A 27230-nucleotide genomic window follows, 5' to 3' on the forward strand; every position below is an offset into this window, starting at 1 on the left:
TGGACCGATTTCAACCATTTTCAATGGCGATCGTCCTTGAACCAAAAAAAGAGCATGTGACAAATTTCAAATTAGCTTGAAAATTACGACCTGTAGCGTGCGCACAAGGATTACATGGACACACAGACAGACGTACGGACGGACAGACGGACATAGCTAAATCGACTCAGAAAGTGATTCTGAGGCGATTGGTATACTTTAAGGTGGGTCTAGGACCAATATTTTTGGGTATTACAACTTCATCACAAACGCATAATACCCTACTCACTAAAGTGGTGTAGGGTATAAATACTACGACATTAGTCTTTTATTGATGTGAGTTACTAGATTCCGCCTAGTTTCTATAAAATATGATAATTCCTTGATTCAAAAAAGAAAAAAAAACACCTTATTTTATTATAGACCTTATTTTATATAATTCTCATTCATGGTCCACTTCTGAAGGTCACTTTCAGAATATTTGAGGATATTCATAAAAGTCCGGTGATATTTGATAACAATAAAATTTTATTATGAATTAATTGCTTTTATATTCTATAAATTAATTCTAAAGTTGTTTAATTTATTCAATTTGTTACAGAATAATCTATTAATAGTTATTATTCTAAAAATAATGTATTTTCTCTAAACACTGCTTAAAATGAATTTAAGAAATCCAATAGTTTTTTCAATCTTTGCGATTTACGGGTAAGCAATTCTACAATAAACACAATTGTTGAAATCAAAATCATGACACCACTAATTAAATACAATCCTTTCAAATTTATATTTGTCAATTGGCTTACAAACTCTGATCGGGTATTCATCTTAAGAAACTCGGTACGGACATACCTCCTTGCAATCATAGCAGTAATGCCGGCATCTGAAAATATCTTCAATTTTCGATCGATACTCTGACGTAACATTGAATGTTTTTTGAAGTACATTACACATGGAAACGAATGTATGGTTTCCCCGATGTATGTCAAGGTGCTAGTATTACAATTCTTATAATTGTAATGAGCCAAAGAATCCAACAGAGCTGTTGAAGTTAATTTCAAAGTACTCATCTGAAGCATATTCATGCGTCTAGTTGTATTAGCCATGATTTGTGTTTTATTTACTGGATAGAAATCATTATATACATGGGTCAATAAGGTGTAATCCTGTTCTATAAGTTGTGAAATTGTTTGTGGCATTGGAATACGTTGCGAAAAACGTAAACTATCAAACATTTTGCCCTGATAACCATTGCGTACTTCAAATGAAAGCAATAACCAAGCGGCCATAAGAAATCTTGGAAAATTTTTTGTCGGTATCAATCGTGTTGGTAATGAGTTACCGAAAAAAATTGTAAACATTGAACATATTGGTGTTTTATTCTTCGATCCAAATACAAAGTCACGTAGTTTTGGTTTGTTATGTATTAATTTCGAGAAAATAAATGATGCAGAAAACAAAATCAATAGAAATGTCCATGTGGAGGGACATAAAGGGTTGAGTAGTTGCTTAATTGGACCAAAACATAATCCACTGCGAATAACAAATACATATGGGGTAGTATGATATACGAAGGATTTGCTATACTTGTCGCTATTCCATTGAGTCGAACTAAGACCTCCAATGGCAATATGGGAACGTCCTTTATCCAGCTGAAATAAAAAATTGTGAAAATATGTTTTTAAATTGTTCTAATTTGTAAAAAAAAAAATATCAGCAAATATGTATGTTTTCATTTTCGGCGAATTTAATGCTTTTGCCACACTTTGGATCAGAGGAAGTTTAAAGTATTAAAATTATTTATAATCATAGTTGTACTTAAGTTGGAAAATATGATTTTACACCTTTACATGTTGTGGTAACATATATAGGAATATTGCAATAGCTTGGGGGAGCACAAACACTCATTGCAGGGGACAAAGACTTATGGATTTTTTTTTATTAATTCTAAGGACTTCTTCAATAATATTAGAGAAAAAGTATTATACATAACTATATGATCAAACAAGTAAGAAATTATAGTCGGACGAGGCCGATCATATAATACCATACACCTTTTTCAAAAAAATATATATATATGAATTGTACCTTGCCGCAGATATACTAAAGCTGTTTATTGTTGAATAAAATTGTGGATATATAAGTGAAATTTTGATAGGGGCTTTTCACAGGGATTAGGGTCATATGAGGCTATATAATGATAGAATTCGTGAGAGTCATCAAGTTTAGTATAAAACTTGATTTTGCAGCTTTTTATCGAGATACGAGTATATTAAGCATAATTATGAATTTAAAAGCCTTATTCGCGGACTCCATATAAGGGTTAGGTGAAATAATGGACCGATATAAATCATTTTCAATAGGTTTCGATTACGATACCATAGAAGATCTTGTACGAAATTTCATTAATCTGCCAACTGCAGTTTGATTATAAGGTTTACAGCCCTATTCGGGGGTTCAGTGTATGGGGGCTAGATGATATAATGTATCGATATTAACCATTTTCAATAGACTTCGTTCGTGGAACAATAGAAGATCATGTATCAAATTTCATTGAGTTCTCTTCAAAATTCCGACATGTAGTTTGATTACAAAGTTTACATGGTCGGACGGAGATAGCTAAATCGACTCAGAAAATGAGTCTGAACCCTTTAGTGCCCTGGTTGAATCGTTGGATTCCAACACTGTGTGACAGGAAAGATTAGAAACCCTTAAAACCGGCACGACGTAAAATATGGGACACGTAAGTCCTATCGACTGATAACCTTTATGTCTTTCCTACATATAACCAGGAAACTGACAGTATTTTAGAAGAAGACCTCAGGAGACCGTGTAAAACAAAGTGTTTTTTTCAGTGAATCCTTAGATATCAAACTGAATACATCAGCATTGACATTGAAGGCATCTTCTATGACGTGCACATGAGCAGGTGGCATTTCCCTTTCCGATTACTAGCCTCCTAAGAACCACTTCGAAGAGAAAAGAATCTATATTATTTCTGTAGAAGAGCTGAACAGGCACTGAATACGGCATTGAGCTGGGCTAAAACGAGAGGCCTCAACGTTAAACCGAAAAAGAGGGAAATCTGTATATTCACAATAAAGACAAAACCTGACATACACACAGACAGAGACCGAAAATTAAAATAGAGAAACGAGAGAGAGGATAAGATCAGCAAGCACATGGGTGCTAGGCGATATAAGGGATGATCATAGGCATGAAATGCGGCCTTAGTCGTACCATGACACATTGCCTTTAAAAATGTGTACCATTTCCAACAACCATTTCTAGCTTATGCTTCAATAATCTGGTGGACTTCTTAGAACAAAAGGTGTAATATTCTCTGCTATATAAGTGGTTCCATGAAACGGTTAATTACTTTAGGCATACTGATCAAAAGTGATAATCGCTGTAAACTGGACACATTGAAAGGATACACAATCATCAGATGTGAGCGATCGTATACAGAATATGTCAAAAATTTTGAATCATTGATCACATATACATAGAATATCATGGGCATGAATTCGTTGCTACAGAGATGGCTCTAAATTGTGGGACAAAGTAGGCCCAATATTCTACCGTTAACATAACAACAACACTGGCTACCAGCGGAAGTCAGAATAATAACGGACTGCGTAAATTGGAATACAAAAAAATTCACATATGTATTTTCGATAATTTAAATTATCAAAATCTAAAGTAATTAATTACGACTATTATATATGTCGAATATTCATAACTACAAATATTTTAATGGTAAAATTTTTCCGAAGAATCCAATTATTAGAACACAAAAAAGTATTATTTGTACAGCATTATGTATTTGAACATGCATTTGAAAATTCTTACTTACATCTCCAAAACAGCCCTCTGAATTAGAAAAAAAATTAATTATATTCTCTTCCTTAGGGAAATGTAAACGAATTTTTAAACTTAAAGATTTAGCAATCGCTTTTAAAATATCACCCTCAATACCACCCAAACGATTAATCTCCATTAAATGTGTTTCATTGTTTACATCGCAATTAAAAATTAAAAGTGGTGGCGTTATATGTGCCGATACATTTAACCAACAACTGTTGTAATCATTAACATGATCGGGAAATAAAAATTCTTTCATTAGAGTTCCATTTTCGTAACGATTAATTTCTCGTACTGTAATATTATTTTGGCTATGATTTTTGTTTAAGATTTCATAAGCGTAGAAACTGATGTAGTCTCCATTAAAGGCTTTACACATTATAACCACGTTTCTGACATTAAAATTCGAAGCTGTTTTAAATATTTTGTACAAAGTTTCATTGAGTTCTACTTCATTGTTTGAGCTCCAAGTCAGCAAAATGAAAAAGTTAAAGAAACGTTCCTGCCATGTGCTGGGTAGTTTATAGCGTAAAATTCTGGAAAACATAAATAAATAAATAAAGGTTGTAATTAATACCTTAGTAAAAGATTAATTATTTCACTGCAAGTGTAAATGCATTGTTAGTAACTTACAGAAATGACTCATGCGAGTCAACTATAAACATATTGTAGTCCCATAATCGGTCATTATAATGCCCCAAAAATAGTTGTATTGTAAATTCTTCCTTTATACCATATATAATATTATTTAGTAGTTCTGTCTGATAGTTTTGCGCCTCATTGCAAATAATTTTACATTTCTCATTTATGACCAGCGTATTTGTTTTAGGACCTATAAAACGTTTAGCCATGTATATAGCCAATTTAGTATATTCAACAAAATGTTCCTTTGAATTAATTCCATTTGAAATTCCAATTTTACACTTGACAATTGGTAAATACCCAAATAACACTACCATAATAATTAGACAATATTTTAATATATTTTTCATTTTCCGTACTTTTTAACTGTTTTGTTTTAAATGAAAGCTATAATTGAATACAATTTGATTCAATTTGACAAGTGTTTAGTGCAAAAATGATGTATTATACATACATTTATTGCTAATTAATTGTCTATTAGCAATTAATTTTAAATTTTATCTGATACAAGAATAGTTTTAGTACCCTACTATACTTTATTGAATTTGTGCTGAATGTTTGTAACACACAAAAATGAGTATAAGAATTTACTCCATGGAAGTACTGAAAAAGGCCTGAAGAAGTGATGATTTTAACACAGGCTTGTCATGAGAGTGATGTCATTCTTATTTGATACCAAATTCACTACATCTGAAGTCATTCTCAGGAAGTTATTTTTATGTTCTTTTTTTGAAGTTAATTTTTAGTATATTTAATTTTAGTATAATGGAATACAACTAATTTGAATAAACAATTAAATCAGTTGAAAAAAATAATATTTCAATATAGTTTCAATATAATTTTCCAATATTGCATAGCTTGAGTAACTTCTTCGACCTAAGTACGAACTCTATTTAAAATTGTTGAATAGGGATTTTAAGCTCACAATTGTGTTAAATGTTCTAGTATTTAAACAAAAGCCGGCAAAGCTTGATTTCATAGAAGTTTAAATGGATCTGCCGATTTTTGCAATGATCGGATCTCATTTGGCACTAGATCCAATAAAATCCCCTCCTCAGAAAACGACTTGAAAGACAAAATTCTGTTCATGAGTTACATTTTTGCAAAATAAATAAAAGTTACAGTGCTGGGTCAAAATAGAGGCGAGGTGATCTCCTCGCGAATCATGTCAAAAAATCCTGCCAGTTAAGATTCGGGTCTTCTTTTGAGATGAGTAAGTACTGTGGAAAAAATATCTACCATAACACACCAAATTTGCCAAGGTGAAACACCGGACAATCTCTGTTATGGAAATACGATACCGTTAATCCAACAGCAAAATTTCAATAGATCAGAAGTGTAAGGCAGAAGATCTGGTCAACAATAATATGTTATGGAAACATTTTGAAGGACGATAGTGTACCAAAAAGTACCCTTTTATCACTATAAGAACAAAATGTACCATATGATTAAATGTGATGTTGTTGTTTCACGAAGGTGAAGATCTAGCAGGACTTAGCTAGATAGATATTATCTATTTTATATATTATATGCGATTGGTACACACATCGAGATAATGATATCTGACTGGAACAGTTGAGCAAATCAAATTTGGTACCAACAGAGTTCTTGTCAAGTTTGGTTAACTAAAGAGTGCAAACGGGAGCGTTCACCAAGTGAACCTAGCTTCTATGAGACATATAGAGTTTACAGAAAGTGTCCAAGGCCTAAACGATATCTCAGGAAATGAACAACGAACTACCTAACAAATAGGGGCGCCCAATACAAACGGAATTACTCACGCAAATCTATTGTCTCAGATATCACAATCCGTAGAACATAAACATAAAGGTCTAATCTAGCGATAATCTAGCTCTAGTCCTAAATGCATGATTTTTATCCGTGACTGGGTTTTCTGAGTATGTTCCAGATCTGAAAACATCAATTGGTGTTGATCAGACCTATGGTTTCTCAATAGTGTATTATTATCATAATGAAGAATGTGAGGACAACAATCACTAGCTAAAATTGTTAGATACAATGCCCTTTAAACTTATTGTTCAGTCTGTTTTTAAAGTTAGTGGTGGGAACAAAATATCATGAAAGTTCCTAACATTTATTCTTACTTCAAAATTTGTGTTTATTTTTAGAAAAATATAATTCGAAAAGGGCAATGAAATTAATTAGTGCGTTGCTCTCTTATGTGAAAAATTTATGACATTTGCAATTTAATCTGATCTGATCTTAACTGTCAACTTTATCCAAACAATACAAATAATTAAATGTGTCCTACATTTACGAGTAAAATTCAATTGCAATTTATATTCAATTTTTTCCTTAAACTCATAAAAACTTTAGATAAGACAAATAAAATTAATAACATGTATATTTATTGTGTTAATTTGAATATTTAATTTTTTTTGTTGGCATGAGTTGCTGTGTTGTGAACTTTTTAACAACAATTTTATTAAGATTATTTTGTTTAAACTTTTTATGGTCTTAAGTCTTAAAAATACACAAAAAAATTTAACTTAATGAATTCTTTAGAAGGCTATTTGTACATTTAATCAAATATGAAATGCAGAAGCAAATTTACAAATTCTAAATTTTAAACAATCGATATTAATTAAATGGATAATTAATGCAATTTGCACGCCCGAAATTATTTGTAAGTTATATGGGCAATTTTGTTATTTACTTTTGTAATACATATATTCAAAAATGAATAATTATTTCGAAACATTTTTTTATTAAATGTTATTAATTACTTAGGCAACAAGGGATTAAACCTTATTAAAGTAATTGTTAATAATTAATATAAATTTATAAATAAAATGTCATATTAGTGTGTTATTTAAACGGTAGTCATTAATCATATAATTTTTTTTTTAAGAAAATGTGGTTACAATATTTTATTTGTTTATAAAACTCTCCCGAAGTTTGTTAACTTAATGAACTTCCCCCTCTGGGTATGGTTGTAATCGCGGGATAAAAGAGGTGCAACCAGTACATCTAGTCTGTCGGGACTGTAAACCGGTTTGAGTTAAATATATCCTTCCCCTTTCCTTTTAATGATTTGAACTGGTGTCGTACGTTTTTTTGTCTTGTTATTGGACACTGTCTTTCGGGATCACGTGTTGGCTGTGGTTTAAACTCAAACTCACGGGAAAAAAGAATAAGCTGGTGTTCGGTGATGTCTACAATTCGGGATAAGTTTTTGGGCTATTTGTATAGACTTTGGTTCACATTGGAATGATTTGGCATGGTCACTTCACTTAATGTTGGGGTTTTTCTCCCCATCTATTGACTTTAGAATAGAGATTGCTTCATCGTTGTCTAGGTGTGCATTGGGCTTGATCCCTATAGCAAGAGATTCGAAGCTCGAGTATTTCAGCAAAGTGCTTGTACATGGACCGGCTCAACCATGTACAAAATTTCCCACCTGAATTCTTCAAGGAAGGATGCAACACAGGTAGACATGTTCGATAAATCGAAAAACGAATCCATCAAAAAACAGGGGACTTTTTTTGACACGCCCTTTACTCTGTGTGCTCTTAGTCACATAGTCACTTCTTTTCGGGTTGTCTCGACAACAGCACCAAACTTATGCTGAATTATAGAATTCAGTCTTTTAGCCGTCATTCTCTTCCCGAGAACTTAGGTTTAAGCCACAGCCACCATCGAAGGAACTTATGAAATAACCAAGACCAGTTCCCGTGGAACCAGATTATGTGGTACTCTGGTTCGACCTCCAAAACACAAATCATTCCAAGGAAAGTATTAGGATACATGTGATCATCACCAGTTTATAGTACCGGCTGACTACAGGTACTGATAACACCTATTTTCTCCGGGAATGCAATCACACCAAGAAGAAGTCTTTCATCAAGGCCATCGGGGGATACCAAAAATTGTCATTCATATTTTGGTCTCCCGTTGCCTCTGCTGCCAAGTAGGGTTCTATAGTTGAAACGAAAAGTCAACTTTTCGACTTTTTTCATTTAGTTAAAAGTCGACTCTCGACTATATATATTTTATAAATAGTCGACTTTTATCGACTTTTCGATTTTTTTGACTTTTTGAATATTTTCGACTTTTTTCCGACTATTTTTTTACTTTTTCGAGTTTTTCCAACTTTTTTAGAGTTTTTGACTTTTTTTCCACTTTTTTAAAATTTTCGACTATTTTTGACTTGTTTCTACAATTTTCGAGTTTTCGACTTTTTACGACTTTTTTCAACTTATCGACCTTCTTCGACTTATCGACTTTTTTCGAGTTTTATTAACAAAGTCGACTTATTGACTTTTTTCTCCACTCTTATAGCTCGTAGTCGATGTATGACGTAAAGCATTTAAAATTCTGTTCACGAGATTAGACTCGCAAAAATACAACATACTCGAATTATGAAGACTTCATATAAACGCGATAACTCAAATACTTGTTTATTATTTTAAAATTATAAGTTCAACTCTTTTATATAACCCCGATTGAATGGTACTTATAACCCGGAATTGAAGATAAAAATAACTTTAGAGTAAAAAGTAAAGCTCTATGATCTTAATTAAGAATCTATATCTATAAGATATTAGGTGTAACCTTAACTCTACTACAGCTTGAGGAGAAACTTGATTTCAAACCGAAATGCTAAATAAAAATCCCATAAAAAGGGAGTAGTTTTCAAAGTTATGTATCACAATGCCGGAAGTTGAAATTCGTAAAACAAAACTCTCATAATTAATAACGAAAAACGTAACAATGTTCGCTTAGTTGTCGAAGGAAGTGCATCCATATCTTTATAAATTAATCACCTGTTAAAAGTTCAAATTATTTAAAAATCCATAAGTCCCAAGTATGGTGTGTTGAAAGTTTAGTCAACTTAAAAAAGGTGAATATACTTGGTATTTTGACTTATTTTTGGCAAAAAAGTTAATAAATTAATAATTTTATATGCTTTGAATTTAATTACTAAAACAATACATAAAAAAGAAAAAATTAAAATTCAATATTTCATTAAAAATCTTAAAATTTTATAACTGATACATAGTGTTGCAAAAAAAATCTCTAATTAGAAGAAGAAAATTTACAAAAATAGATCTCGTAGAAATTTAGATTCAAATTTAATTTGCTAAATAATTTTTACTTTTCGTATTCTTTCGTATAAAAATATTTTTAGAATAATAATAAACTTATTTTTGCTTAAACTTGTTAAAATTTTGTTTGAATTCCTTCATAAATTGAATAAGTCAAATTCTCTATTTATTTGTATAAATCAAGTATTTTAAATATATATAAAACACAAAATTACTGGCGCCAGGTGCATTTTTGGAATTCAATTGTAAATTTTATTTTAAATAATTTTTGCGGTTTAAAAACGACAATGCCAACGACTTTTTAATAAAGTAATTACAAAAAATTCCTAGAAAAAATATTTAGTCTGTAAGATTTTTGTTTAAATCTAAAAAGTACGTCACTAAAATTATTCTTAATTGTGATAATCATGAGTCAAGCATTATAGCAGGAGAACTTGTTTTTTATCATATTCATGTCTTCAAGATTAAGTTAAGTAATGAGATTAACTGGTGTTGTAGAAAGGCGTAAGAATTATTGTAAATAATACTTTGAGTCACAGAATAACTTTTTTGGATCATCGCCTAGGGCTTGGTCACAACTTATGTAGTTCAGGAGTTACGAAAAGTTGTACAATTTCAGAGGAAAACATGTAATTTTACACCTTAAAAATGAATTTTGAAACTGCACGGATCTTCGTCTTATATTTGAGTTTCCGACATTTGTGATTTAAAAGTTAAAGAAATCAGATATCCCTCCATATGATATAACTTACACCGACACTTAAAATTAGGCACGAAGCGGATGATATAGTCTGAAACTATAAACTTAATGGAGAAAAACTGCTTTGTTAGCTTTTCATATCGTGATCCTGTGTCCTTTTTAAAGGACTTCAAAGTTTTAAGAAGTACATTTTTCAAAAAAATATTTTAAAATACTTCTACTGATCAAACAATGCCAAATTTGATGTCAAGCTAACAAAAAGGCTTGTAAAATATTTTTTGTAATTTTTAATTTATTCTGTCAGGATCAAAAGATGTATAAAAAATCTTTAAATATTTTTTGGAAAAAATAATATTGAGAATTTTAATAGACATTTTAGCAGATTTTCATCCTAACGGTTTAAAATAAAATAATACAAAATATTTCCCAACTCTTCTTATTAGCTTCACACCAAATTTGACATTGTTTGATTAGGAAAAGTATTTAGTTTTTAAAGCTTTGAAGTCCTTTTAAAATGACGCAGGATCACGAAATGAAAAACTAAAAACGCAAAATTTTTCCCTTACATGTATAACATCATCCCGTACTTGTCTAACGAATTTTTTCTCTTTTTGTCGGACGGTGTTATATAATAATGTATTTTAGTCCGATACTAAGATTTATAGTTTAGTGGGCGTAATTCCTTAGAGTTTTTCAATCAGAGTTCGTGAGTTATGTTATATCCGGAATAATTTTTTTATCTAATTTGCAAGGAAAATGCTCCAGAGTCCCACTGTGTTCTCTCTAGTACCATTATAATTATACACTGACTACATACTACAACCTACATCGGCAGAGAGTAAAAAATAAGTTCTCTTACTGGTTTAAGCCGTTTTTATACCCTATACCACTTTAGTGGGGAGGGTATATTGGGTTTGTGCTGATGTTTGTAACGCACAATAATATTGGTCCTATACCCACCTTAAAGTATACCAATCGGCTTAGAATCATTTTCTGAGTCGATTTAGCGATGTCCGTCTGTCTGTCCGACTGTCCGTCCGTCCATGTAAACATTGTAATCAAACTACAGATCGCAATTTTGGAGATAATTCAATGAAATTTGGCACATGATCTTTTATGGTATCGTAGACGAAGCCTATTGAAAATGGTAGACATCGGTTCATTATTTCACCTACATCCCATACAACTGAACCCCTCGAATAGGGCTTTTAAAATTTGTAATCAAACTACAGGTCGCAATTTTGAAGATAATTCAATAAAATTTGGCACTCGATCTTCTATTGTACCAGAGACGAAGACTGTTGAAAATGGTTTACATGGGTCCATTATTTAACCTAGCCCCCATACAACTGAACCCGCCGAATAGGGCTTTTAAGTTCATCGAATATGTGAAATAACATATTTACACTCCCTTGGAATAAGCCGTGGCGTGGCGGGAGGGCTTAAGTACTTCTTAACTTTTAAAATATTTAATTAAAAACTTAGAAGGAAACTAATTAATCCGCAAAATACACTGTGGTGTAGGGTATTATATGGTCGGGCTTGACCGACTATAACATTCTTACTTGTTTATACATGTGTAAGCATACATGCGTGTAAAATTAAGAGTTAATGAAAGATCTTTGTGGTTCTATCCATCATATAATTTTTTTCAGGAGGACTATATATTCTCTTTGTAAATTCTGCCTCCGTTATATATTTCAATATGTATGCCACAGGCGCGGGTCCACGTGGGGCAAAAAAGTTAAAGTTCCCAACCCAAAAAACCGAACATTTTTAATGCAAAATATACAAATGAAGAAAAAGGAAAAAAATACTTAGAAAAAACAAAATTTGCCGTAACATCGTAAGGGTCCTTAAGAGGGTATTAATCTCTGTAACGATAAGGAAACAAAATGATACATGATGTTGTACAGTGTAATAACTTTGCCTGATACTTATATCCATCAAATAAGCCGAAGACTTTGTTCTTACTCACAAAGAACACAGTGTGGTAAATCTGGTATGAACGGAGTTTTTTCTAAACATACATGGACAAGGAAGAATAATTCAATAGTATCTTATGTATAAAATACTTTTCATCCACCATCCAGCATACTTTTTATTCATACGTCAGCCTCATTGAGAACAACATCCGACTCTTGCCATCCATTCTTGCTATACGGGCTGGCAAGACCCGAATACCTTTTCATTTATCCTAGATCATACACATTTAACACAAACACATTTCGAACGCTTGGTCCCACAGACACTCTTCTGTGGGGTATCGGCAAAAGCATTATCCCGAAATATAGACTTTACCGTTCATCAGCCTTTTAACTGCTATTCACTCTTCCTGCGAATTTGGAACCTTAACTAACAAACGAACCTTAACCAAATAACCAGCCAGGACATATTATTGCGGGAAACTGGCCACCCGTATTACCAGATTATGTAGTTTTCTGGTTCAGCCCCATTTCGAATCATTTCAAGGAATATCTGAGGAGTGAATAGATATCACTAGTTAAAAGTCCAGGCAGACTTAAAGTTCTGGTAGTACATCTTTTCCATGGATTGAAGTAACACCAAGATGGGGTCTTTTACCAAGGTAACATACCCCTGTGGGGACTACACAACTAGCTCCGATATATAGCCAGTGGTAACGGCCTTTCAAATGGTCACATTCCTAAGTTTTAAGATGGTTTCAATAATTGCCTTGAAATTTATTATAACTTGCATTCGCCCAAAAAGGGCCTCGGAGTCATGAGCAAAGTTAACAACAAGAAAGTTACATTTATTGTCTTTTTTTCTATAAAAAGTCTTCCATTTCTCCACAACCAGTTTATCTGACAAGAATTTCCAAATTCCTGAATATACTACAAAATTAAATTACTAAAACTTAACGCACGGATGAACTTTTTTACTTAGCAATAAGTATAACTGTAAGATTTATTTAATTACTATTTTTTATTATTATTTTTTTTATTTTCGTGTTTTGCTACTTGTTTAAGCTTAATTTTTTCGTGTTTGTAAATCTGTCTGAATTCTCTTGACTGGTTTATCAGGAATAATTATTTGGAGTTGAATAAATTTTCACTTGTTGTTGTAGTATTTTCAATTTATTATCCATTTTTGTAATTACAATTTTTTTCGTAAAAAAATATTTATTTTTTTATATTAAAACACAGATTTTGATTTCGTTTCCCAAAATATTGTCACACATGTATTTTTTGCTGATTATTTCAATATATTATTTTTGCATTTCGAATGCGCATTTCAATTGTTGTTTTTTTGTTATAAGTTTGATATTGAAAATAATAATAATAATATTTTTTTTTTGTATTTTTAATTAATTCTAGAGTTTTAAATTCAGTGTAAATTGGTAAATAATGTACAAATAATTATATTAATTGATGGAGCTACTGTATTTTATTTGATTACCTTTTAAACTCTGATGTTCGAGCATTTATAATTTGTTAAGACAAAATTTCCATGATTGATTTGACTTAATTGTATTTTATAAAATCATTCATAATAAGCATGAAATCTTGTAACGAAAAAAGATTAATTAATTTAAGTCAAATAATACCAAATTTCTTGTCAATCAAATGATTGATTTATAAATATGATACTTTATGGTTTAGAACTCGAAACGATAACTGGATAAAGTATTTTGGTATGATAAACTTGGCTCCTTCATCTGCAGACTTTTAATTCAAAATAATGAGATCAAAATCTCTCATACTCAAAAAATTTCCTCATGATGGTTCAAGGTCGGAAACTCAAACAAGATCTTTTGAATATGTGGATTAATAAACTATAAAATTTTGACTATAGTTTCTGATTTTTCAACCTTTATTCCTTTCACTTTTATTTTAATTAATTAATAATTAATAACATTTATCTAAATCTATAATATTTAATAACAATTTCCTGTATGATTCTTAAAAACTTTACATAAATACATTCCAAGAAATAAATATTTTAAATTATTAAAAACATGTCACCATAAAGCCATAAACCCTTTATTTTAGCACTTAAAGTTATTTAACTAAATCAATTAAACCATTGCATTTTGAATGATTTACATTAGATACAATCAAAAAGAAACACACACATACACAATTTATTAAAATTGTTTATTTTATTAAATATTTAAATAAAATTGAATTTAAAATGCAAAGAATGTTTTTTTTTTTAATAAAGAAGACTCATTGTCATTTAAGTACAAGTGCAAGTGTTTTGTAATTGAAACAGTTATTAATATTAAATCATTTGATAATTTGTAGTTATAAATAGTTGTTGTTGCTGAATATTATGACACATTTTAATCAAAGAATGTACAACAATTAATTTAGATTTAAATTCATAATTTTTTAAATATTTTAGTACAGTGCATTGCAAAAGAAATATTTTGAGGTTAAATTAAAAATATATCCATGAGCATTAATAGTTGCATGACATTCATAGATGATATATTCATTAAAGACCAAACTTTAAACGATAATAACATCCTAACTTTCCACCAATGCTGTCTCTTGTGTCCATGAAATAAAAGTGTGATTACTGGGAGATTATATAGAATTGTGATACCCTTTCTAGTTAACCATTCCGATGGTCTACATTATACATATTTCAGATCACGAAAAAAGACATTACATTATCTAATGGAGATGTGAGAAAATTTCAAAAAAAATTAATGCTTAAGGCCTTATCACTTTCTAAAGGTCTTCTTATAAGAATATAATGATCTCAGCGTTATGTTTCTAAGAGATCTCAAAGGCCAAAACTGTATTAAGTAACTGTTGAAATTTACCAATTCCGGGTTTATTTTGACCGGGTTTTCAGACCTGTGGTAGTGATTTACTAAGTGCCTATGTACTCTAATTTTTTAAGATTCCACAAGGTGAGAATTTTTCAATATATTAGGCGACCAGTTTATTGTTTAGTCGCAACGCTGATGACTCTAAACTGGGGAATAAAACAGTAACGGTGTTCGATGTTAAAGACCCAGAAGCAGAAATATACTACCTCATATACTACCTTATCAAGTGATATGGTTGAATCTACATTTATGGTGAACTCCTAGCCTCAGATATACTTAAAACACTTATTGTTGAATAAAATTGTGGACATATAAGTCGAATTTTGAAGGGGGTTTTTTATAGGGGCTAGTGTCAAATGAGGCTCTATAATTATAAAGGTTATGAGAGTCATCCAGGCTAGTACAGAACTTGATTTTGCAACTTTTAGTCGAGATACGAGTATATTAACATAATTTTGAACTTAAAAGCGCGATTCGGCGAGTTCAGTTGTATGTGGGCTAAATGAAATAATGGACCGATATTAATGATTTCTACGGTACCATAAAAGATCATGTGCCAAATTTCATTGAGTTATCTCTAAAATTGCCATCTGTAGTGTGATTATTACAAGGTTTACTAGCCCCATTCGGGGGTTCAGTTGTATGGGTGCTACGAGAAATAATGGACCGATCTTAACTATTTTTATAGACTTCGTTTGATTACAATGTTTGCATGGACGGACAGACAGATATAGCTAAATCGACTCAAAGATGATTCGTAGCCGATTAGTATACTTAAAGATGGATATAGGACCAATGTTATTGTGCGTTACGAACCCATTATACCCTTCCCACTACATGGGTGTAGGATATAAAAAGAAACGAGGTTATCAAATCAACAAAAAATAACAACTTGTTATCAAAGTGACAACTCTCTGTTGTCAAACAGAACATTGCGTTTTCGAAATCACATCAATGCATTACCGAAATTACATCGATACATTGCCAAATGATATAAAGCGGAATTAAAATGACATCAATGCATTGTTGCAATGACAACGATGCGTTGTCAAAATTATAACTGAGTTTTATTTAAATGTTATACACATGCGTTGTCAAAATGTTATTGTATTAATTTTCATACTTTTCTGCTGGTTTACGCCTCAGTGTAGAACCACAAAAATCCTATGGGGTGAAAGAGAGCAGGACAACAAGTCTCCTTAAAATTAGTGATATTATTCCGGATATAACCGATTGTAGCCTATTAGTATTTTTTCAAATTTGATTCGATTTGAGTATTAGCATTAAACTTATTTAAATTAGGGAATGATATATCCCTGAGTATTGTAGGGAATGTAGTTATTTCTTAAGTTATATATAATTATATAAGATAATTAAAATCCTATTTCGCTTATCCTGATTTGTTTACATTATCTTTATCATATATGACATCGGAAAATTGGCAATGTGATACTATGAATTATTGATATTTACTATGTAAAAATTTTATATAATGAAAGTAACATCTTCAATATGAATATTTTGAAACATACTGTATTTATTTGATATTAGTGCATAAATAGTTTCGAATCATTTTAATAAAATTAAAGAAATTATTGACATGTTTTTAATACTTGGAAGTTGTTTTGTTTATTTTCTATTTCAGTTAAAATAAAATATTTAATAATACGTAAAGACGTGTAATGAAGCGATTGTGAAATTAGTCTTCAAATGAATTTCGAGTTAAAAAGTGTTAGACACAGTTATTCTGTGAATAAAATACAAAATTCAATTGTAATTTTTATTTAAATTCAATTGTAATTTTTATTAATCTGCAAGTAATCCTGTAAAAGAAAATTTCAACAAAATGTGCCACTCTGAAAGAATACGAATTTTCAAAATATTAATACTGTGGTCCTCCATAATACCTTTCGGTTATTGTGTACCCCAGGAGACAACAACTGTAAAGCCAGGACGTTATGTTCCCGAATTGTATGGCGCACATTTGGGCAAATATATTCCCGATGACAGTGGTAAATATTTTCACATACATCGTCCCTATGATGGTGGTTATGGTGATCGTGGTATTAAATACGTACACGATGCCAGTGGCAATCTTGTGCCGTTGTCCACAAGACCTTTGGGTCCAAAGGATCATTTACGTTTTATGATTGATTTCAATTATGATAATAGCGGTTGGGAAATAATTAATTTTGAATGGCTGCGTGATGGTGATGAAAATTACAAATATAAATTTGTTAATGAAAATCAATTATTTAATGGAAATGGAGATAATGGAGAAGAGTCGACTGATAACGGTGGTACTAGTGAACCAAATAATAACGAAAGTGGTGTTCATATCGATGGAGAATACAATGAAAATAATGGTTATAATTATTCTTACAATAATGGAGGATCGAATAAGAATGTAAGTGATCAAATTGTAATCCTAGTTCCTTAAAAAGTTTGCATATTTTTAGGAGCTTTAAATACATAAAAAATTATAACATTTGAACCTTTTATCTTTTCAGTCCAAAAACCTACAACAAGCCATTCGTGAAGTTATCTTTTATATAGAAAACAACATTTTACCAACTTTATAAGATGAAAATAATGGTATTATTTAGCCATAAAATACAATATTTCATTAATTTTAAATTTTATGACATATTATAAATTTAAGTATTTTGTTAAAATTTAAGCTTAAATGCAATATATAGAAATTTTATTTTTATAATTAATAAATCAACTAAATAAATCTATTAATTAAAATTCATAAAAAGGACATTTGCTGGTTCCTTTTTAATAAATAAATAAAATTAACTTTACCTAATTTATTTCGTATGTTTTTTTTTAACAAAATTATTTTTTATCTAGTTGTTGTTGTAAAACGTTGGCTGTAAATGCATGAGAATCGGGTCGTTCCGGAGCGGAGATCAAATTGTCGTGGGAACGGAATTTAGTTGACAAAACTGGCTTTACAGCAGCTTTTTCCGCAAATCTTAATTTTAAATCCTTTCTGGTTCTATCTTACGAATGGCTCGGGCTGGCCTTTAGCCTTAATCATTTTATGACCGTTTGTGGATTTCAATAAATCTTACATCTTTCGAAAGTTTTAAAGAGTCAAAACACAGCTCTTATGTGACCAATTGACATCATGACAGCTGTTGATACAATTTCCGAACTCAATACACAAAATATCGATTTTTTATGAACTTCCTGCAAACATCAAAAATTATCCATGTTTATATTTTAATTTCTAGTCCATATTTAACATGTAGTACCCTATCCCAAATATATGGAATTTTATGAGGATCGGTCAACTTTACCTAACCTTCAATATAAGGTCTCTTTCAGAAAATGTCATTATGTTTATAAGAAATTTAAATGACCAGTAGAGCAATGAAGTATTATATCGAACGAAATGTCTTTTCAGTTTTTTTGAGTTTTTATAATTGAGCCTACCCCCTACTTTAAACCTCCTATCTTAAGAGGATCAAAGTATAATTCACTCTAAATCCGCATGAGTTACTTATCAGAAAATTACTTCATGATGTTAGTCTTATAATAAATTTTTTCAGCATTCATTAGAACTTTGGCCATAATTGACCCAATCCCTCATTGATATTCATCAAAGTGATCAAATGCAATTTGATGGTGTGTGTATATAAGATTCAGCACAGGCGAATATATCTCAACACTCTTCAGGTTAGGTAAAGTTGATAGGAGGATGTATATTGTATCAAATCCGATGAAATACAACTAGGTCAATTGTTCGCTCCATTTTTTTTCACTGATTGTATTATTTTTTAATGTTCAGAATCTCAGCTTCCTGGACGTAATTTCTACGGATCTTCCATTCAGTGTTAGTCAGGAATAACATCACTTCAAAGATACTTGGATCTAACTTCGAAGAATGCCAGTCAGTTGCAAAGAAAGTGCTCCAGAGTTTCACTGTCCTCTTCACATGACCTACATTCGTCTGAATCAGCAATTCCAATATTGCATAGATGTGCTCATAATACAGAGTGTTTACTCAAAATACTTGCCATCATACTAAGTTCAGACTTGCTAATTTTGAGGAGATTTTTCGTATTACTCTCATCAGGGTTGTTTGTGATTCTACCTATCGTTTTATTATTCTAAGAGGCCTTATGGGATTCACCTCACCCATATTTTTAATTCAGCTTTTGTTGAGTGAAATGGTTTTGCGTTTATACCTTCGTTACCGACTATTCCGAGTGGCCTTGTACTCATATGATATTACCCTAACTCTGGGAGAGTATTAGATCTATCACCTGCTATCGCATTATTTATTTTTGCATTTCTTTATTGCTCGGACTTCTGCCTGGAAGCTTGTGTTATCTTCAATGTAGAACCTTAGAACCACTTTGTCCCCCAATTTAGAGCGATTCATGTAAAAACGGATTCCTACTATTATATGCCTTTTCGACCAAGATTTTCTATCTGTAATCAGCGTTTTAAAGATTTTGAAATATGCTGTGTCTGGTATGCGATCATACCATACGTAAGTAACTCATCATTAAAAATTATTTACCGATATTTAATGGATTGCTTGAATTAATTTCTCAAGTGAAAATATCTCCTAAATTCAATATAAAGTCTCTTTCTAAAACATAGTTTTTCATCAATAAATTTCTTAAATATATCAGAGCTCAGGTGCAATTCAACTAAATGATTTATAATAAAAAATTAATCCCTATTTTCCACACCCTTAATTTGTTCTCTGTTTACGATAAAATCCTAGTTAAGGATGAAATGTAATACTGACAAATAATTATACACTTTATTTGTACATTTGAAACATTTCGTTTTTTATATATCTCCGTATACACTTTATTAAAAAATCCACATAATAGAAGAAAAAGATTCTTAATTTAAAAGAATTTGTCCAATTTGCAATCAATGTCGTATGACTGCATTTGTGAATTGTACAAATATTAAATACTTCATTTTCTTAAAATATTAAACATTAAATACAAATTTATTTTCGTTTTTTGTTAGCATTGGCCTCCAAATAGGCCAATAGTTTAGCCACATATGGTGGTGCTGTTGGAATATGTTCACCTTGAGGTACAAAACCATTGTCATCGGCAACATAATCTACACGATATAGAAGACCATCATCGCCGGTGTATTCGTAAAAACCTTTTGAGCGGAGACCATCATCGGTTTGTAGTTTTTCTACTTTACCAGCTTCTTCAGCTAATATTCCGTTTTCAGTTTCGTAGCTAAAAATTAAGGAAATGAAATGTTTCGAAAATCAAAGCATACCTTAAGGAGTGTTAATGAAATAATTTAACAGTTTTTATAGCACTTAACATAAACCATTTATGTTAATTTTGTTAAACATTTTGCCGTTATTTTTTTTAACTTACAGATAATGATAACCATCTTGTTCTACTTTATCCTCTAAGCGTATTATGGCCCAACCATTACCACCTTCTCCTGTGCCTTTGCCCTTCGCTGAGGGTTTAGCTAAAGCTGCAGCATTTAGAGCATTACCTAAGCCTGATTTTCCAGCATTAGAGTTACCTGATCCAGACTTTCCAGCATTGGAGCCACCTGAACCTGATTTTGCTCCATTAGAATTACCACCACCTAGATTTCCTGCTCCCTGACCTTGAAGAGAATTGGCATTACTTCCAGCACCACTTCCTGCTCCACCACCTGGGCCACCGCGATTTTTATCAGGTTGATATTTAGAGCTATCGCCAGAATATTGTCCACCATCTCGGGCATCATGTACATATTTTACATCTACGTGCACGTATTTGCCATCATTACCTCCACGATAACGTCCGTCATTACTGGGTCGATATTTGCCATCACCGGCTGGACGATAACGACCTTCATTAACGTTTCTTGGTTTTGTAGGTGGTGGTTTGTAGCGACCATCATTTTGTGCACTTACCAATAATACTACTCCCAGGAGTATAATGGTAAAAATCTATAAAATTTAAATTTATTTCTTAAAAATTCCATCGTATCCATTGGAAAATTATTACTAATACGCACCGTTAACTGCAATGATTGAAACATTGCGTTAGGAAAGCGATTCGTTGCTAATTAAAAGACTGCAGAAGATTATAAAAAAAGTGAAACATTTGTAATGATGTTGTTGCTATTTATACAACGGCACACATAGATGAACGCAATGCAAACACCTGAAAATTATGATCAGTTTTTAATTACTACAGATAGTTATATTTAGCCACCCGCTCATATGACGGGTTTTTCATGACATCTTCATAAGCCCAGCAATACGCAGTGACTGTGATTTTTTTATAATTTTGTATTAAATCTGGTTATGATAGTTAACGGTGCGTAGAAAGTCGAAAGACCCTTTTCGAAATATATAAAGATTAAAAATAGGTATTTGAGTAATAAATTTCCGGTGTCCATTCTTTAGATTACTTGGAGATACTAAAGTGGCTAGTGATTAGTGTTCTAGTCTGGAAGACCGGGGGTGGTGGGTTGGATTCCCACCTGTGGCACTGGCTAATGATCACACAACAGGTCCGATAGAGGCCTTAGGGGTATTTCTTCAGATTCTATATATATACATCCTCCTTTCAAACTAAACTAACTTAAATTATGTATATACTACAGTGAGTAAAAACTTTACACATGATCTAAAAATGTAAACATTCGAATACATTGACTTCTTCTTTAACTGTTGGGTTGATTATTAGTAGTTGTGGGATTTTTGTTTGTTTTCTGATTCTCCAGTGTAATTATTAATTTATTTAATATCTTCTATCAAAGTGATTATCTTTGTCAATTTAAAAGTTTGTATTATATTACTTAGAAGCTTTTGTATTTGTTTAAATTTTATCTCAAGACTTGTCCCCATTAAATATAACAGTTTATGATGCGTTTTAGATGTGTACGCTATAATTAATTATAATATAATGATTTTAACCAATATTTTGTAGTACTATACTATAAATGTTCTACATTATGATTATTTTTGAAGTTACTTTCAAAAAATGCAGATTCATTGATATTGGCATTCCGTTTGCAACATATAGGTATATTTGTTCATTACAATCCATATAACTTTGATAAATTGTAAAAGCTTAGTAAATTCTAAAACAGCGTTCCTTGAAGAATGATTTTGTCTATGCGAAGTTTCCATCGAGATTGTTGAATTTGATTCCGTTGGGCTATTTTATGCGTATAAGTTAAAAATCACTGTAGTTCTAAAAACTAAGATAAACCATTCATTTAGACATATTCAGATTGATATGTACGACACAATCAGTGAATAATGGACAATTTGAAAGCGACTTAACTAATCCACGGTATCGGAATCAACTTTTTTACTTTCTATTCATAACGACTTATTTAAGTACGTATTTGTGAGCCAGGTTGTTTGCAGTACGTAAAATATGCGACACCAAAGTTTTATGACCGATAATCCGTACGTTCTTCCTACTTAAAAGGGCATAATTGAGTAAGGACTTAGACCTATTTATTATGCCGACGACGTTGTAATTATTCCAAGGAAATGAATTCAAATTACTTGTGTAGAAGGTCTGACGGAGCCAGACCCAAAATACAAGTCGAGACGGAATTTAACAGCCGCCTTTATATTCTATAACAAACCGCCGTGCCGACGGTTTAGACGAACTAACCACACCAATCAAGTTATACTGGCTACATTGCAAGGCTATACATAATCATCGGTCGTAACCGATCACATAACCGCACAAGATATGTCGGTAACTTTGAAACAATGTTCACAAATAGAATGTCATGATCAACCGGTTTGCTACACAGATGGTTTGGTTGAAGGATACAACGGGGCTAGTGATCTATATTGTTCTGCTTTGAGGCACAAGACAGAGAGTTAAGTTATGCTTTAGTTGAATATTATAAATGGCACCCACATGGCGTAACATATTTACCGGGATTATGGTCACAACTATACAAAGTGGATATACGGATTGAGACGAATGTAGTACATGTATAGAAGACTGTAAGACTCTGTCTTTATCAATTTTTGTTTAAAAAAAAGAACATCCAAAGAAGTGAAAAAGAAGTAGAATTTACTCCATAAAGTACTGAAAAAGACCTGAGGAGTTTATGATTTTAACATATGCTTCTCGATTCCAAATTCACTACATCTGAAGTCATTCTTAGGAAGTAATTTTTATCTTACAATAAATTTGACACAAATAATTCTAACATAAATAAAGATATTACATGCGTATATCATTTAACTTCAAAATAAAATTGGAGTTAAAATTTCAGCATCACTAAAAAATCACTAAGTACTATTTTTGAAGTGCTGATAAGTGTTATTCTTTGGAAGTACTTTGTTTTATTTTTGCTAGGTAGATCTAAATAACTTGGAAGTGATATTATTCCGGATTGGAAATTTTGTTTTGAAATTACACCAGGAAATTGAGTAGCTGCACAACGTACGACAATATCTTCAGTAACATTACAGAAACAGTGTGAGTTTAATTCAGTTGATTTAGTCGACATAGGGATTTAAAATAGTCGTCTACAGCTATATTTCTGTTTTTATAGCTATTTTTTTATTGATTAAAGTGTAATCGGCTATATAACGGATAAGTTTATATTTCACAGATGATTTACCACTAAATCTTGAATTGTGTCAATTAAAAATAATTAAATGTTAAAGTCATTAAAAACTAATATAAATGCACATTTGTGTTATAAATTTTCATTGTCATAAAACATATATTGCAATTAGCATGATGGTTCTATAGCAGCCAAGCTCAGAAAGAGCTTTGAGTTTTGTTTACGATCGGGTTGTGTACCAGTGAATTGCCGAAAATCTTGATAATTTGAACAATGTGAATGCGCAACGCTGTTTATAGTGATTCAGAATTAATTAAATCTATATTTCTAAATTTACAGTAAGTAAGTAATTTGTAAAAATTCTATGCTATTAGATTCTATGATCATGATTAATCTGAAGAAAATCATTTGCATATAAACTTAGGATTTAGGTCTTTTAGATCAGTTGTGAATTTTATTGAGTTGTGATATTATTAGTTCTTTCATACAAACTGGGAAGTTAAATGCAATGATAAAATAAAGCAAAACTTAATGGACTGATCTGTTAGTACACTGAAAATAATCCATGCTCAACTTTACGAAATAAAAAATTTGTAACTTCTATTTTCGTAATATTTTTTCTTAAATTTTAGCCAAAATAAACATTATGATATTAATTATATTATGATTAAATAAAACTGCAACATTTTTATAAAATTCAAGAAAAAGTATAATATTATTCTCGAATTTTTTTTTTAAAAAAAAATTAAAAATTCGTGTGGAGAATAATTTTGAACTAAAATAAGAAAAGTTATTTTAAAATGAACAAAAATGTTTGAATAAATTAATATTTCGTAAATTTTATCATATTTATTCAAAATTACCTTTTATCAATTTATGTAAATACATTTTTTCAAGAATATTTTGCATTATACTAAAATATTTCGAACAATTTCGTATATATTACGAAAGAATTTCGTGGTGCAAAAGAACGAACGATTTGTACAATGTACGACATTTTTCGTATATATTAGGCATGTATTTTTTTTCAGTGTTGTAATATAATCTCTTAATAAATTTAAAACTATTTGCAATTTTATATGTCAAATCAATCATATTGCCAATATTAATCATAATCACTATCACAAACTGCTGGAGGAGCTGGGTGTAACAGTTTTGTTTATAATTTTGATAAATGTTATAAAATAACGAGAGAATACAGTCATTCATTCATATTACATCGTTTTATATATAAACACATCTGAAAATTAGAATTCAATAATTAGTCACAGCTTAATAAGAGATTAATGTATAATATTTTAAATAACCAGCTAAAAAAAATTCTGAAAGCTTTCACCATTTATTACCACGGTTTAACAGCTTATTGGAATCTAAATTCCACTATACATACTAATATCGATATTATTAGGAAGATCAGCGATTAAGACAGTTTTGGACCGAGCTTTAAGTAATTAAAATATAAAATATTTCATAAGACCCCATAACATACAACAACCCCTTTCAGAAAATAGCTTGAAAATCCAAAATTCACTAATACCGCAATGAAATTCAGTACAAATAAATATTATACAAATATAAATATATTCATTAAATTTTATCGGTGACGTATTTAATTTGCCCCTAGCCCCCATTTAAAGTCTGTTTGAGAAATTTGTTTTACGTTCATAAATTGCTTAAATTTATTAGAAACAAAAATTATTAAAGATAATTGCTTTAGAAAGTGGCTCCGACAAAATTTAAGGGCACTAATTGTTATATTATTGCAAAATTTATTTTAATATGGTCGTGGCTCCTCGCCAGTTATGTTTAGTTCATAACTTTTTTAACTAATTCATTTTTACACATGTTACACATGTCCTTCGGGGATCACGACACTTCCACAACTTTTTTACATATAGTTTTTTTTCTTTTCAAAGTAAATCTACTCCCAAAAAAACTGGACATTAAAATAGCACAAAAAAATAAAAATAACACAACCGGCAATATTCATTTCACTTAAAATTTCATATTTTGTAGAATATTTGCTTATTTTGATAGTAAATAAATTTGAAAATACTTAAGTATTTCTGCTTTATTTTGTCACTTTATATCATTCCATATGTTCTTTATTGGATTGGGATCGAGAAATTATACTGGGTACTGAAAACATGTCAATCCTACTCGCTTCCAAGCAGCTCCTCTCTGCACTTTTAACATATTTTGAGTCGTTATCGACGAAAAAACTCTATATTGAACTTTTTCCTCTAATTTATTACTACAGTATTTAAGAGCATAGTTTGATAGCCCTACAGATTTTTATGTAGGGCCACCGAATTCGTTATATTTCACCCATTGTGCAACATGGTTGTGTTAACCATGTTCTAAGAGCAACATATATTCGTTATATTTCACCCATTGTGCATGCATAATATGTTGCTCTTAGAACATGGTTGTGTTAACCATGTTCTAAGAACAACATATTATGGTTAAAATTATGATTTTAGTCTAAATATATTACGGTTATTGTAACAATTTAAATATTGTAACAATAAAATTTATTATGATTAAATTCAGTTGAAATATTTTATCATAATTTTTATTTACTATAATATTGTTTGTTATACATGACTATATTATGATCCAATGTGATCAAAATTTCATTAAGAAATAAGTATCAAAATCAAATTTATTTCGATTACTGAATCAGTAAAATTTAAAAAAAAAAAACAAGTAAGAGTGCTATATTCGGCTGTGTCGAATCTTATATACCCTTCACCATAGTGTATTTTAAACATAATTGATCTTACAGTCTAGTTAATAAAAACATTAAAAAAATTTGAGTCGATTTAAGCCGAATGTTTCGGCGGCGGCTCAAGCAACTAAATATAGTTCGGCGGCGGCTAAGCTCCGACTCGAGGCCGGTCGACTTCGACCTCTGATTCATTGCTGGTAAACATTGACGAGACGTAGATTTTGTTTTTGTTTATCGTAAAAAAAATTGTTTTAAAAAGCACTTGGAAAAAATTTGTGATAGTTTTAAATTTTAAACTTACATTATTCGCATAAAAATTATTGTACAATAACTCACAATCTACTCTCATATAATTGAAAACGTTTTAAAAACTTTTTTCTATTCATCAAAAAATATATTTGCAAAACAAAAGGGAAAATTATTTTATTTTAACAAAAAATGCAAATCATATTTTTTTGCTGTGTATACTTTGTATGTTTGAATTCCAAACATACAAAAAAATACACAGCTGAATAAAACCAAATACATCTACACACACACGTGTACATTTTTTCTATGTACAGTGTTTTTGTTGCTTTTTTAACAATTTTTTGAGGAAATTTTCAGAGGTTGTCTCGGATTTTGCTCATATCTCCGTTATTTACCGACCGATTTTGCTGATTTTAAATATCGATCTTCTCGAAAGCATGTCTAATAGAATTATTGAAGATTCAGACATCGCCGATATCTGGGGTCCTCTAAAAACTGATTTCAACAGACAGACAGGCAGACAGACGGACAGACAGACAGATAGACAGACGGACATGGCTTAATCGACTCCGCTATCTATAAGGATCAAGAATATATATACTTTATAGGGTCGGAAAATTATATTATAGAAATTAC

The 27230-nt window shown here is 30.9% G+C and overlaps 3 protein-coding genes across 3 annotated transcripts; 1 reads left to right on the top strand and 2 right to left on the bottom strand.

Annotated features, from left to right (window-relative positions):
• Positions 1-635: 635 nt before the first annotated feature.
• LOC111688691 lies at positions 636-4694 on the bottom strand. The gene is made up of 4 exons (XM_023451194.2): positions 4477-4694; positions 3836-4379; positions 832-1631; positions 636-738 (listed from the first exon to the last, which is right to left on the bottom strand). The coding sequence occupies exons 1-4, from the start codon at positions 4692-4694 to the stop codon at positions 636-638; spliced, it is 1665 nt and encodes a 554-aa protein (XP_023306962.2).
• A 12034-nt stretch (positions 4695-16728) lies between these two features.
• On the top strand, positions 16729-17790 carry LOC111689086. The gene is made up of 2 exons (XM_023451595.2): positions 16729-17465; positions 17569-17790. The coding sequence occupies exons 1-2, from the start codon at positions 16905-16907 to the stop codon at positions 17638-17640; spliced, it is 633 nt and encodes a 210-aa protein (XP_023307363.1). The 5' UTR covers positions 16729-16904; the 3' UTR covers positions 17641-17790.
• Positions 17791-19853: 2063 nt separating this feature from the next.
• Positions 19854-21186, bottom strand: LOC111689115 (larval cuticle protein LCP-30). Its single transcript, XM_023451622.2, has 3 exons — positions 21077-21186; positions 20437-21008; positions 19854-20289 (listed from the first exon to the last, which is right to left on the bottom strand). Exons 1-3 carry the CDS (start codon positions 21098-21100, stop codon positions 20043-20045), a joined length of 843 nt encoding a protein of 280 aa, XP_023307390.2. The 5' UTR covers positions 21101-21186; the 3' UTR covers positions 19854-20042.
• Between the last annotated feature and the right edge of the window lie 6044 nt (positions 21187-27230).

Source organism: Lucilia cuprina, chromosome 6, assembly GCF_022045245.1.
Source record: "Lucilia cuprina isolate Lc7/37 chromosome 6, ASM2204524v1, whole genome shotgun sequence".
NCBI classification, from domain to species: domain Eukaryota; kingdom Metazoa; phylum Arthropoda; class Insecta; order Diptera; family Calliphoridae; genus Lucilia; species Lucilia cuprina.

Excerpts from the sequence above, each read along its gene's own strand:
- LOC111689115 (XM_023451622.2), bottom strand. The coding sequence starts at position 21,100 with ATGTTTCAATCATTGCAGTTAACG. Across the intron at positions 21,009-21,076 it reads TTCAATCATTGCAGTTAACG|ATTTTTACCATTATACTCCT; the intron begins GTGCGTATTAGT and ends TAAATTTTATAG. Across the intron at positions 20,290-20,436 it reads CAAGATGGTTATCATTATCT|CTACGAAACTGAAAACGGAA; the intron begins GTAAGTTAAAAA and ends CTTAATTTTTAG.
- LOC111689086 (XM_023451595.2), top strand. The coding sequence starts at position 16,905 with ATGTGCCACTCTGAAAGAATACGAATTTTCAAAATATTAATACTGTGG. Across the intron at positions 17,466-17,568 it reads ATGGAGGATCGAATAAGAAT|TCCAAAAACCTACAACAAGC; the intron begins GTAAGTGATCAA and ends TTATCTTTTCAG.
- LOC111688691 (XM_023451194.2), bottom strand. The coding sequence starts at position 4,694 with ATGGCTAAACGTTTTATAGGTCCTAAAACAAATACGCTGGTCATAAAT. Across the intron at positions 4,380-4,476 it reads GACTCGCATGAGTCATTTCT|AATTTTACGCTATAAACTAC; the intron begins GTAAGTTACTAA and ends TATGTTTTCCAG. Across the intron at positions 739-831 it reads ACTGCTATGATTGCAAGGAG|TGGTGTCATGATTTTGATTT; the intron begins GTATGTCCGTAC and ends GTATTTAATTAG.